The sequence below is a fragment of the Chiloscyllium punctatum genome, chromosome 3, assembly GCF_047496795.1.
Source record: "Chiloscyllium punctatum isolate Juve2018m chromosome 3, sChiPun1.3, whole genome shotgun sequence".
Taxonomy (NCBI): Eukaryota; Metazoa; Chordata; class Chondrichthyes; order Orectolobiformes; family Hemiscylliidae; genus Chiloscyllium; species Chiloscyllium punctatum.
In genome coordinates this window covers 52,163,991-52,176,282 of record NC_092741.1, presented here as the reverse complement: position 1 = coordinate 52,176,282, position 12,292 = coordinate 52,163,991, and the positions used below count along the sequence as shown (strand labels likewise).

The 12,292-nt window shown below is 42.8% G+C and overlaps 1 protein-coding gene across 4 annotated transcripts in view; it reads right to left on the bottom strand.

The window, feature by feature from the left end:
• Positions 1–12,292, bottom strand: part of LOC140458515 (melanocortin-2 receptor accessory protein 2-like) — a 40,533-nt gene that overhangs the window by 18,936 nt on the left and 9,305 nt on the right. For all 4 annotated transcript variants that reach the window (XM_072553272.1, XM_072553241.1, XM_072553251.1 and 1 more), the window contains one exon: positions 2,336–2,460. In XM_072553272.1, coding sequence (XP_072409373.1) covers positions 2,336–2,453 — 118 coding nt within the window. In that variant the 5' untranslated portion in view covers positions 2,454–2,460. The remainder of the gene's footprint in view (positions 1–2,335; positions 2,461–12,292) is intronic.

Here is a 12,292-nt window from a genome sequence, read left to right as displayed (position 1 = left end):
TTGTAGATAGTACACACTGCTGCTACTGAGCGGCAATGGTGGGAGTGAACGTTTGTAGATGTGGTGGCAATCAAGCAGGTTGCTTTGTCCTGGATAGTGTCAAGCTTCTTGAATGCTGTTGAAGCTGGACTGATCCAGACAAGTTGGGAGTATTCCATCACACTCCTGATGTGTGCTTTGTAGGTAGTGGATAGGGTTTTAGGATGTCAGGAGTTGAGTTTCTCATTTAAGTAGTCCTAGCTTCTGACCTGCTCTGTATTTATATGGCAAGTCCAATTGAGTCTCTGGTCAATGGTAACCCCCAGACATTGATAGTGTGAGTCAAGATTAGAGTGGTGCTGGAAAAGCACAGCAAGTCAGGCAGCATCTGAGGAGCAGGAAAATCGATGTTTTGGGCAGGAGCCCTTCATCAGGAATGAGGCTGGGAGCCTCTGGGGTGGAGAGATAAATGGGACGTGGGTGGGGATGGGGAGAAGGTAGCTTAGAGGGCAATAGGTGGATGGAGGTGGGGATGGAGGTGTTAGGTCGGAGAGGAGGGTGGAGCAGATAGTGGGAATTCAACTATGGTAATACCACTGAATGTCAAAGGGCGGTGGATAAATGATCTCTTATTTGAGATGGCAGGTGGCTGCCATTTGTGTGTTGTGAATATTACTTGCCACTTGTCAGCTCAAGTCTGCATATTGTCCAGATTTTATTGCATTTGATCATAGACTGCTTCAGTATCTGAGAAATTGTGCAATCATTGGCAAATATTCCCACTTCTGACTTTATGATGGAGGGAAGGTCATTGATGAAGCAGCTGAAGATGGTTGGGCTGAGGACACTACTCTGAGAAACTCCTGCAGAGATGACCTGGAGCTGAGGTGACTGACCTGAACAATTACAACCATCTTCCTAGTGTCAGGTATGACCAACAGAGAGTTTGCCCAGGATACCCACTGATTCCAGTTTTGCTAGGGCCCCTTGATGCCACACTCAGTCAAATGAAGCCTTGATGTCAAGGGCTGTCATTCTCACTTCACCTCTAGAATTCAGCTCTTTTGTCCATCTAGGGCTGTAATGAGGTCAGGAGCTTCCTAAGCTGCGAATGCAATCAGTTTCAAATTGAGTGACTTTTTTGCTAACATCTCCCAACCAAAAGACATTCTAAAAAGAATTATTTATCACCAATATATAACAATGTAAGCTGATTACATTTTTCAAAAAAAAATCTGACCTTGGTTTTCTTCTATTATGTTTTGAGAGATTGGTCAATTTCAAATCACTGGATCAAACTGATTAGCTATCTTCAACTTTACCAAGTAATCACAAATACAAGCCTAATTCACCTGCTCTCTGCAGCATTCAAGTTCTGGCACTTCTAATCTTACTTGGCTGTCGAATCTCATCTGACCCTTAGAATATCTATGAAAAGCTTTCATCTCTCATTGCAATTTGCTATGCTATGCTATGGCATTTTGGCTCAGTAGTTGGCACTGCTGCATCACAGTGCCAGGGATCCCAGTTCGATTCCACCCTCGGGTGACTGTCTGTGTAGAGTTTGCACATCTTCTCTGTGTTTGAGTAGGTTTCCTCAAGTACTCTGGTTTCCTCCCTCAGTCCAAAGATGTGCAGATTAGATGGATTGGCCATGCTAAATTGCCCGGGGGGAGGGGGGGGGGGGCGCGGAGGCTAGGTGGATTAGCCATAGGAATGCAGGGATGGGGTGGGCCTGTGTGGTATACTCTTCGGAGGGTCAGTGTGAACTTGATGTGTCAAATGGCCTGCTTACCCATCGTAGGATTCTATGACATATTCAGTATGATCTCCTTCTTCAACATTGGATAAACTGGTGGCAACTGCTGCTCAGTAGATCCATTTCCATGGGCACTCACTCCTTCTCCACTGTGACTCGTTCATTACTCATCTCTGCCTCCTTCCATTGTACATAATATTTACAACCATTAAAGTAGCTTGATAAAGGATTGATCCGAAGAGAATTTTTAAAAATGGTTTAATGCTTCACTTCAAGAATTTTGCTTTTACTAAGCAGACATTAAATGCTGACCTCTCTACCAGGATTCCAGTGCACACCATTACATTGTGATATTTAGTATGAAGCAGCTGGTACAGCCTCTGTTAAGAATATCTGAATGTGGCAGGTCTTTAAAATAATAAGAGAAGGATAATTAATATTAATCACAATGGATTTACTCACATGAAGGGAAATGTTCCCCTATGGACTGCAGCTCAGTTTCTGTCAATTCCTTTTTCAGAACATTAAACTGTCATAGTCTTTTTGAAACTTGCCACTTGTTAAATATTTGAATCATATTAGGTGATAATAACTTACACTTGTGTGCTTTCAGTCCTTCAAAGGAAACTGGCTCATCATCATAATACTCATAGCGCCAGATGTAATCACCATTAGATACGGTGGTCTTGTTTGCAACAGCACTAGCTTCCGACATTTTACACCTGTAAATCAGAACAATGTTTCATTTTTGTGTTTATTTAAATTAAATGAATTAAACAAACCAACAGCATGTTTATCCTAAATAACCCTAAACACAACACAGGTTATAGTCCAACAGGTTTATTTGAAAACACAAGCTTTCGGAGCCCTGCTCCTTCGTCAGGTAGCTATTGGGGTGGGTATGTAGGACACAGAATTGACAGTAAATGATCAAAGTGTCATACAACTGATGTGGTATATTAGACAAACCTAGATTGCTGTTAAGTCTTTAATCACTGAGAATGGGGATGCAGGTTTCGATTGATTAATATGTAAATCTCAGAATTTTGATTGATTAATATGTAAATCCCAGAAGTTATTGCCCTGAGATAACTTTAGGTTTTATCAGTATATTAAAAAAGTTGACATCTCAACTCAGACAATGTATTAAGGGTGTGAGGTTAGAATCTGTCTGTATCCCAACCTGGAGTCAGACTGGTTTACCAAAATAGGAACTTATAAAATGTCAAATTGACTGACTGCTTTCAGGTTGTGCACTTTTTGAACAAAGTAGAATATATCTGCAAATGCAAATTCACCCCGTAGACTTATGTGTTTGTACGTGTGTGCTGTGAGGGAGAGACGGAGAGGGAAAGTTAGTATACACGCAAGGAGCAGAGGGGGGGAGAGAGAGAGAGAGAGAGTGAGAGAGTGTGTGTGTGTATACACATGGGGAAGAGAGGGAGACAGAGTGTGTGTGTGTGTGTGCGCGTGTGTTTGAGAAAGTGTGTGTGTGAGCGTGACAACATTCATGCCTGTGAGATGATATTCAGCCTCAGATCTCCAGGTGAACATTCTCCAAGATGGATTTCAGGATACGCAATACTGCAGAGTCACCAAGCAGAGGCAGATAACCAGGTTTAGTACCCTTAGGGATGGCCTCAACCGGGATCTTGGGTTCACATCATACTACAGGTGATCCCACTACACTATACACTCACAGACCCTCACACAAACACACATACACACACACAATCTCTCACACATAAACAGACTCACCCACTCACACAGACCTTCTCACGTGCACACCCTCTCACAGGCAAATACTCTGACACACTCATGCACACGCTCTCTCAAGCACGCATACACACAACCTCTCACTCTCACACTTATCCTCTTCATATCTGCTCTCTTGTGCTTGCACACACACACACACACACACGTGGCTTTGCATTTGCAGATATATTCTGTTTTATTCAAAAAGCACACAATCTATAGGCAGTCAGTCTATGTGACATTTTATAAATTCCTACGTTGGAAATAAAATCAAACTGACTCTAGGTTGGGATACAGACAGACTCTAACCTCACACCTTTAAAGCACTATCTAAACTGAGATGTCACCTTTTTAATAAAACCTACAATTATCTCTGGGCAATGACTTGAAAGAAATTCTGGGATTTACATATTAATCAATCGAAACCTGCATCCCCATTCTAAGTGATTAAAGATTTAACAGCAATCTAGGTTTATCCAATACACTGCATCAGTTGTATGACTCTTTGATCTTTTCTATAAATTCTGTGTCCTATGTATTCTGTCCCACTAGCTACCTGATGAAGGAGCAGCGCTCTGAAAGCTTGGATTTTCTTTTTTATATAGATATTTTTATTGAAAATTTAGCATGTTTTTATACATTTACAAAAGAAAACTAAAAAAAAGCCCAAGTATAAACACTGATATACTAATAAATCTTAAATAAATAATAATCAAAACCTATCAAACAGAAAAAAAGAAATACCGAGAAAGAAAAACAAAACTCAACTAACTACTCATCTAACCTATAACTAACCAGAGTATATGATTACAACTCTTACATTATTCAAGAGAAAAAAGAGCAATGGATAACACAGAAATTGAGTAATGATATACATGCTCGGAATGTGTTAACATCAGATTACAACAAAACCCGTATTTGTGCGGGATTCCTCTCCTAAGGGGCCCCGGGCCAGCCAGGTTCACCCTCTCAATTAAATAAAGGCCCTTGTTAGGATGATCGAGATATCTGTATTTGTGTAATTCAAGAAGGGCTGCCATATTTTATGGAATAATTTGTTTTTTTTGGTGCACCATATTTGTAGGAAGTTGGGGGAGAATATTCCATAATTATTCTGTGCCAACTGGAAAGTCCATAAGGGCCCTCAGCCACCCAGTTTACCAAAATGTTTTTCCTTGCACAGAAAGAGAGAATAGAAAATAATCTCTTCCCTGTCGTAATTTCAGGTGTTCTTTATCCAATAAATGTGTCTCCTATAGGAGAGCTATATCGATCCTTTCCTTCTTGAGGTTTGATATTATTTTCTTCCTTTTGATCGGTGAATTACTCCCCGTGACATTCCAGGTGCACCATTTAATCGACCGAACACCCATAATCACCGGGCAAGTCCGAGACCCCCCGGGAGAAGAAACCCTATCCAAAACATCCCGAGCATAGAGCATATAAAATTCACAAAAATAAAGGCTCTTTAATACAGTCAGATCAATATAATAAAAAACTATTTCTAAATAAAAAAAAATAAAACGTATTTAAATGGAGATCTTCCCCCTTATTCCCAGGGGGCATCACTTCCTTTCCAAAACCCATCATAACCTCTCCCAACCAGTGCCCCACCCTTGACCCAGGCACCCCATGATAGGATAAAGAAAACTCGAATATACTGCTGAACTAGAATTAACAGTGAGTACCCTATTCCACCACCCCCCCACCCACAGCAACACCTGGATATATTTGGTAATGTTAATACCATATATGAACATATATGACTATAAAATTACAGTCTCAGCAAATAATAATTAAATATAGTAATACGAAATAACAGGGGAAAACAACCCTGCTCCTAAGGGTAGAGATAAAATAGGATAAGGTAACCACCTTGCTCCCATCTACATTAACTAGACCCCTAGCCTATATATATATTAAAAAAGGGGAAGAAAATCGCTAAGTAAAGAATAAATAAATAAACTCCTCTTCCCACTCCCCCGGAGATAATATTAAACAGTAAGGTAATAAAGGAAAAAGAAAGAGGGTAAACTGGGGTGGGGGGAGGGCAAAACAACATCAATTAACTCTTATAATTTATCTAAGAGAGTCCAAAAGTTCCTTGGCCTTCTCCGGTGATCCGAAGTTATACACGGACCCTTCATGGCTGAAGCGTAGTGTAGCTGGGTAGCGCAAGGGGTACTGAATGTTTAAGTCCCTTCAACGCTTCTTCGCTTCGTCAAACACCTTCATCTTTCAGACAAAAGCTGGGGAAAAGTCCTGAAATAACATAATCTTGGATCCTTTATAAATCATGGCTTGGGGATCTTTCCCAAGATTTCTGGAGGCTTCCAAGAGCATCTGCCTCTCCTTGTAGCTCTGCAGCCGGAACAGGACCGGGCAGGGGCGCTGGTTTGAGACGGGCCGGCATATTGCAACCCGGTAGGCCCATTCCACTCTTACTTGGCCTGATCCAGCCTCTAGATCTAACAGCTGTGAAAGCCACTGCTCGAGGAACACTGTAAGCTGGCCTTCTTCTTCCCGTTTGGGAAGGCCCAGCAAACGAATATTTTTTCGACGACCTCGAAAAGGCGGAGGAGCCTTTAGCTCCGCCCCTCCGACTCAGCACTCGATTTCTTCGATGTCTCGGCCGTGCTTTTGTAGCGCGGCCGAGAGTGAATTCCATCAGCTTCGGGACTCTTCAATGAAGGCATTGATCTTCGCATCAAGTTTAGAAATTATTTCTGTGAGGCTCGCCACCGTAGGTAAGTTCCCCGGGCCGGCTGCGGACGCCTCTGCTGCAGCTGGAGAGGGTGGGGGAGGGGTTCCTGCCTGTGGCCCACTTTGCCCAAGTCTTGGGAGGAGCACTTTAGTCTCAGACTTGATGAGTCACCTCCATCTTGGATCTCCGAAAGATTGTATTATCAAATAAACTCATTGGACTGGTGTTATGTGATTTTTAATTTTGCCGACTGCAGTCCAACACCTGCACCTCCACATCATCCTAAATTTAATTCCAATCAATGACAAATTAGATTTAAATATAGATACATATCGTCAAGTACAATTAATGCTCAAGTCTGGTCAGATTAATCATTGACTGGGGAAAAAAAAGCTATTCAAATTCCTATCGTTACCAAATTATCATATATAAGAGCATCCAGCAGTTTCATTTCTTTCATCTACCATGACTATTTTTTTTCCTCTTAGCTCCTTAATTCCCAAAGGAAGTTGGGAATATTTTAAAAATCATTAAAAACCGGTGAGCTAGAAGTTATCCTAACAGGACTGTGGGTGATAATTACATGCCAATCATTGGCAACATCAATGGCTTAACACTTAAAAGGTGTTATGTGATATTTCATATCAGAGACATCAAAACATTTTAAATACAGGAAGCCTATTGGCTGAATAAGCTGTATAAAACCGGGCAATCACTAGGGCTGGGGTTATCAACAGAATTAAATCCAAGCTCAACCTATAACCTGACAGTCGAGCAGATCCCTCACTCCTTGATTATCATTCAAACTTGGAAACTAACTCAGGCCAATGATACTAAAGGACTATGCACATTTTGAAATGTGTAAGACAACTGCACAAAGACAGCTGCATGCTAAACTGCAGATTAAGGAAAGCTCTGTACTCTCACCACATCCAGTCCTAAGTGATAGTGGACAGCCAGGTGACAAGGAGAAAGAGGAGTCTCCATAAACATCCACGTGCTCATGCTGAGCATGACCATGTTTAAGAGACAAGACACGCATCGTCCACCTACAGCACTGAGATGATGTTTTTATTCAGCCTCCTCTCGAGCTCCTAACTATAACTGATGCCATTATCTGACCAATTCTGTTCACTCCATGTGATATCAAACAGCAGCTAAGTGACTGAGCACAAAAATAACGAACTCTGACAACATTCTGGCTATTAAACTTATTATAATCCCTATCAATGTTATAGGTCAGATCTCAAATAGAAACCTTCTTGATAGATCATAGTTTGATTTGCTTGGTTTTAAAAAGGGGGTTTCTCACTCAAGCATAACCACACAACGCTGCAATAAACAGAATTCTATTAACAAAAGAAATATATGATAAAATTAAATAAACCAAAGTATCCATTTGTACTAAAAATTCACAGATTTTTGAACAGTAGGAGTAGAATCTAATTTATCCCAAAATGTTCCTTCATAAATTGAAAAGAAATACTTTATGTAATACCAAAAAAAAGGCCATAGATATAGTTCATGATATATTTTTCTGTGATATATCATTCTGTGAACTTCACAGGAACTGGTCCATTCAAAGTAAAACGGAAACCAAATATCTTCCACTCTAAGCTATGGATTTTTACTTGAAGCTTAAAAAAATGTTTTAGAAGTCTCTAACAAACCTTTATTCCCTATTATTTACCTTGCTGGGTTGCAAAGTAATCTAAGGTAAACAAAATGATCCATGAACATACACTCATTCACACTAAAGTCAGGTCTCACAAACTGTTTTAAAAGAAGTCACCATGGCTACTGAAATACTTACAAACTTATTATTTACTTTAAACATACAGAAAAACCACAAGTTACTAACTCAAAAACCAAAACCAAATTTATAATAATGTTTTTAAATCAGTTTATATCACAATTTGAAGATGTGTGTAACTGAACTATACACTGCTCTATATGCTACACCTGTACTTCAGAGATAGTTTGCTGTGATTTGGGTGCAGGTCAAAACTATTACTTCTGAGCCAAATTCCATCATTCGTCTCTAATAGATCTTCCTGGAAGCACCAGTTTTATTGTCCTTCTTTGGAACATTTCCTCAAAACAGAGTGGAAACCAAACCTTTGAATATTTTTTCTGCAAGAGGTTGATAGATTTTGATAAGGAAGGAGATGGAAGATTCCTGGGAGTTGTTGGGAATGTGGGGCAATCAAGTCAGCCCTGATCTTGCTAAAAGATGGAACAGGCTGAAGGTACTGAGTAGACAGGCAGAAGGCTGGAAGAAGCTGAAAATGTGTTGCTGGAAAAGGACAGCAGGTCAGGCAGCATCCAAGGAGCAGGAGAATCGACGTTTCAGGCATGAGCCCTTCTTCAGGAATGAGAAGAGTGTACCAAGCAGGCTAAGATAAAAGGTAGGGAAGGGGGACTTGGGGGAGGGACAGTGGGAAAGCGATAGGTGGAAGGTGGTCAAGGTGAGGGTGATAGGCCGGAGTGGGGGTGGGGGCGGAGAGGTCAGGAAGAAGATTGCAGGTTAGGAAGGTGGTGCTGAGTTCGAGGGTTGGGACTGAGACAAGGTGGGGGGAGGGGAAATGAGGAAACTGGAGAAATCTGAGTTCATCCCTTGTGGTTGGAGGGTTCCTAGGCGGAAGATGAGGTGCTCTTCCTCCAGCCGTCGTGTTGTTATGGTCTGGTGATGGAGGAGTCCAAGGACCTGCATGTCCTTGGTGGAGTGGAAGGGGGAGTTGAAATGTTGAGCCACGGGGTGGTTGGGTTGGTTGGTCAACCAGAGTGTGGGGGTAAGTACATGAAAGTTTTTGGTCTTTAATTTCTGATATGGCTAGGAAGAACTGTTTGTTTAGTGTATGGATTCTTCTGTGGATGTAGAACAGTAGAATCCATACACTAAACAAACAATTCTGCCTAGCCATATCGGAAATTAAAGACCAAAAACTTTCATGTACTTACCCCCACACTCTGGGTTGACCAACCAACCCAACCACCCCGTGGCTCAACACTTCAACTCCCCCTCCCACTCCACCAAGGACATGCAGGTCCTTGGACTCCTCCATCACCAGACCATAGCAACATGACGGCTGGAGGAAAAGCGCCTCATCTTCCGCCTAGGAACCCTCCAACCATAAGGGATGAACTCAGATTTCTCCAGTTTCCTCATTTCCCCTCCCCCCACCTTGTCTCAGTCCCAACCCTCGAACTCAGCACCACCTTCCTAACCTGCAATATTCTTCCTGACCTCTCCGCTCCCACCCCCACTCTGGCCTATCACCCTCACCTTGACCTCTTTCCACCTATCGCATTTCCAACACCCCTCCCCCAAGTCCCTCCTCCCTACCTTTTATCTTAGCCTGTTTGGCATACTTTCCTCATTCCTGAAGAAGGGCTCATCCTTGAAACGTCGATTCTCCTGCTCCTTGGATGCTGCCTGACCTGCTGCGCTTTTCCAGCAACACATTTTCAGCTCTGATCTCCAGCATCTGCAGTCCTCACTTTCTCCTAGAAGGCTGGAAGAACACAATATACCAGGCAGCATCAGGAGGTGGAGAAGTCGACGTTTCGGGGTGTACCCTTCTTCAGGACTGGGGATGGATGTAAGGTGAGCACAGATAAAGCGAGTGGCAGGGGCAGGTTGGTGAAGTGGGGAATGGTGAAGACCAGTAGAGGGTAGGACTTGGTTGGTCAATGGGAGGAATGAATCTGGTTGGTGGCAGGGAGGAGTGGAAGGGAGGGGCTGGGAAGGGAGGTTATTTGAAATTGGAGAATTCAGCGTTGAGTCCTCCGGGCTGTAGGTTGCCCAGGTGGAAGCTGAGGTGTTGTTCCTCCAATTTGCAGTTTGGTTCATTGTGGCAATGGAGGAGGCCAAGGATGGTCGTGTCGGAAAGGGAGTGGGAAGGGGAATTAAAATAAGCAATGAATGGAAGGTCTCCCTACTGAAGACCAGACATTCGGCATTCAAGTTAGATAATCCAGACCTATAAAGAAAATCCAGATATGACTTCCGCAAAGCCACCAGAGATGCCAAGAGGCAGTACCAGACCAAGTTAGAGGCGTAAACCAATCATACAGACTCCCGCCATCTGTGGCAAGGCCTAAACAACATAACGGGATACAAAATGAAGAACAGCGAGATAGCAGACAGACACATCCCTCCCTGATGTACTCAATGCTTTCTATGCTCTGTTCAAGCAGAATGCCAGCTATGTGGTGTCACCTGTCACAACAGCCCCAGACTGGCCTGTTCCCTCCCTCACTGCTGCAGATGGCAGATTAGTCTTCCTGGGAGTCAACCCAAGGAAAGCGACATGCCGGGATAGAATCTCCAGTCATGCACTTAGATCTTGTATGGACCAGCTGGCAGAGATATTCACTGACATCTACAACCTCTCACTCCTCCAAGCCTAAGTCTCCACCTGCTTCAAGAAGACCACCATCATCCCAGTAACTAAGAAAGCACATGCAACATGCCTTAATGACTACTGCCCAGTGGCTCTGACCTCCACAATCATGAAGTGCTTTGAGAGGCTGGTCATGGTCCACCTCAACTCTCGTCTCCCAGCCTGCCTCAATCCCCTGCAATTTACCTACCAATGTAATAGGTTCACAGCGACAGCGTTTCCCTAGTGCTGCACTCATCCCTGGAACATTTAGATAACAAGGTCATCTATGTCAGACTCCTGCTCATCGACTACAGCTCTGTCTTCAACACCATTATCCCCTCCAGACTGATCTCAAAGCTCCAAGACTTCAGTCTCAGCTCTGCCCTCTGCAACTGGATCCTCAGACAAGTGAAGGTAGACAACAGCACCTCCTCCACAATAACACGGGACACCAGAGACCCCAAGGATGTGTTCACAGCCCTCTACTGTACTCCCTGTACACCCATGACTGTGTAGCCAAATTCCAAATGATCGCTGTCTATAAGTGTGCTAATGACACCACCATGGTAGGACAGATATCAAATAATGATGAGTTAGAATACAGGAAGGAGATAGAGGAATTGGTGTCATTGTGCAATGATAACAATCTTTCTGTCAATGTTGGCAAAACTAAAGAACTGATCATTGACTTCAGAAAGGGAGGAGGAGAACACACCCCTATCTACATGAATGAAGCAGAGGTTGAGAGGGTTGAGAGCGTCAAGTTCCTTGGCGTGACGATAACCGCCAACCTGTCCTGGACTTCCCACGTAGATGTGACAGTCAAGAAGGCACAACAATGCCTCTTCTTCCTCAGGCAGCTCAGAAAATTCGGCATCTCCATAAGGACCCTCACCTCAATCTTTACAGATGCACCACAGAAAGCATATAGTCTGGATGTATAATGGCTTGGTATGGCAACTGCTCTGTCTAGGACTGTAAGAAACTATAGAATATTGTGTACACAGCCCAGACCATCTCAGAAGCCTACCTTCCATCCACAGACTCCACTTATACTTTTTGTTGCCAAAAAAAGCCTGCCAATATCATTAAAGACCCTCCTACCATGGAATGCTCTCCTACAACCTCTTCCATCAGGCAGAAAAATACAGAAGCTTGAACACATGCACCAACAGGTTCAAGAACAGCTTCTTCCCTGCTGTTATTAGGTTGATGAATGGACTCTCTAACTTCAAATAATATTGATCTTGTAAACGTTGATCTTGTCTGCGCATCTCCTGTTCAATGTAACCTGTCTGCCTCACTCTGTCTAAGCACTCTATGATCTGAATGTCTTTGCTTGCTACGATCTGTCTGTACTGCTTGCAAACAAAGTTTTTCATTGTAGATAGGAACACGTGACTAGATAAATCAAATGAAAATAAAACACACCTTTGGGCAACTGGGCCTCAAACCTAGACTTGCTTAGAGTTAGAGACATTGTCACTGTGCTACAACAGACCTGGCCTGGTGTCATATGATTAGTGTTTTTTTATTTCTCTGCCAATAATATATTCTCTGCTGAGTTACTTCAGAACTGGTCCTGTTGATGCCAACCTACCCAAGGTTTAGCTTCTGTGCTGCCTAATGATCTTATCTCTGTTTCCCAATGCCGTTCCATTCATATATTCTACTGATTGGTGTGCACCACTAATCACTATCCCGGAT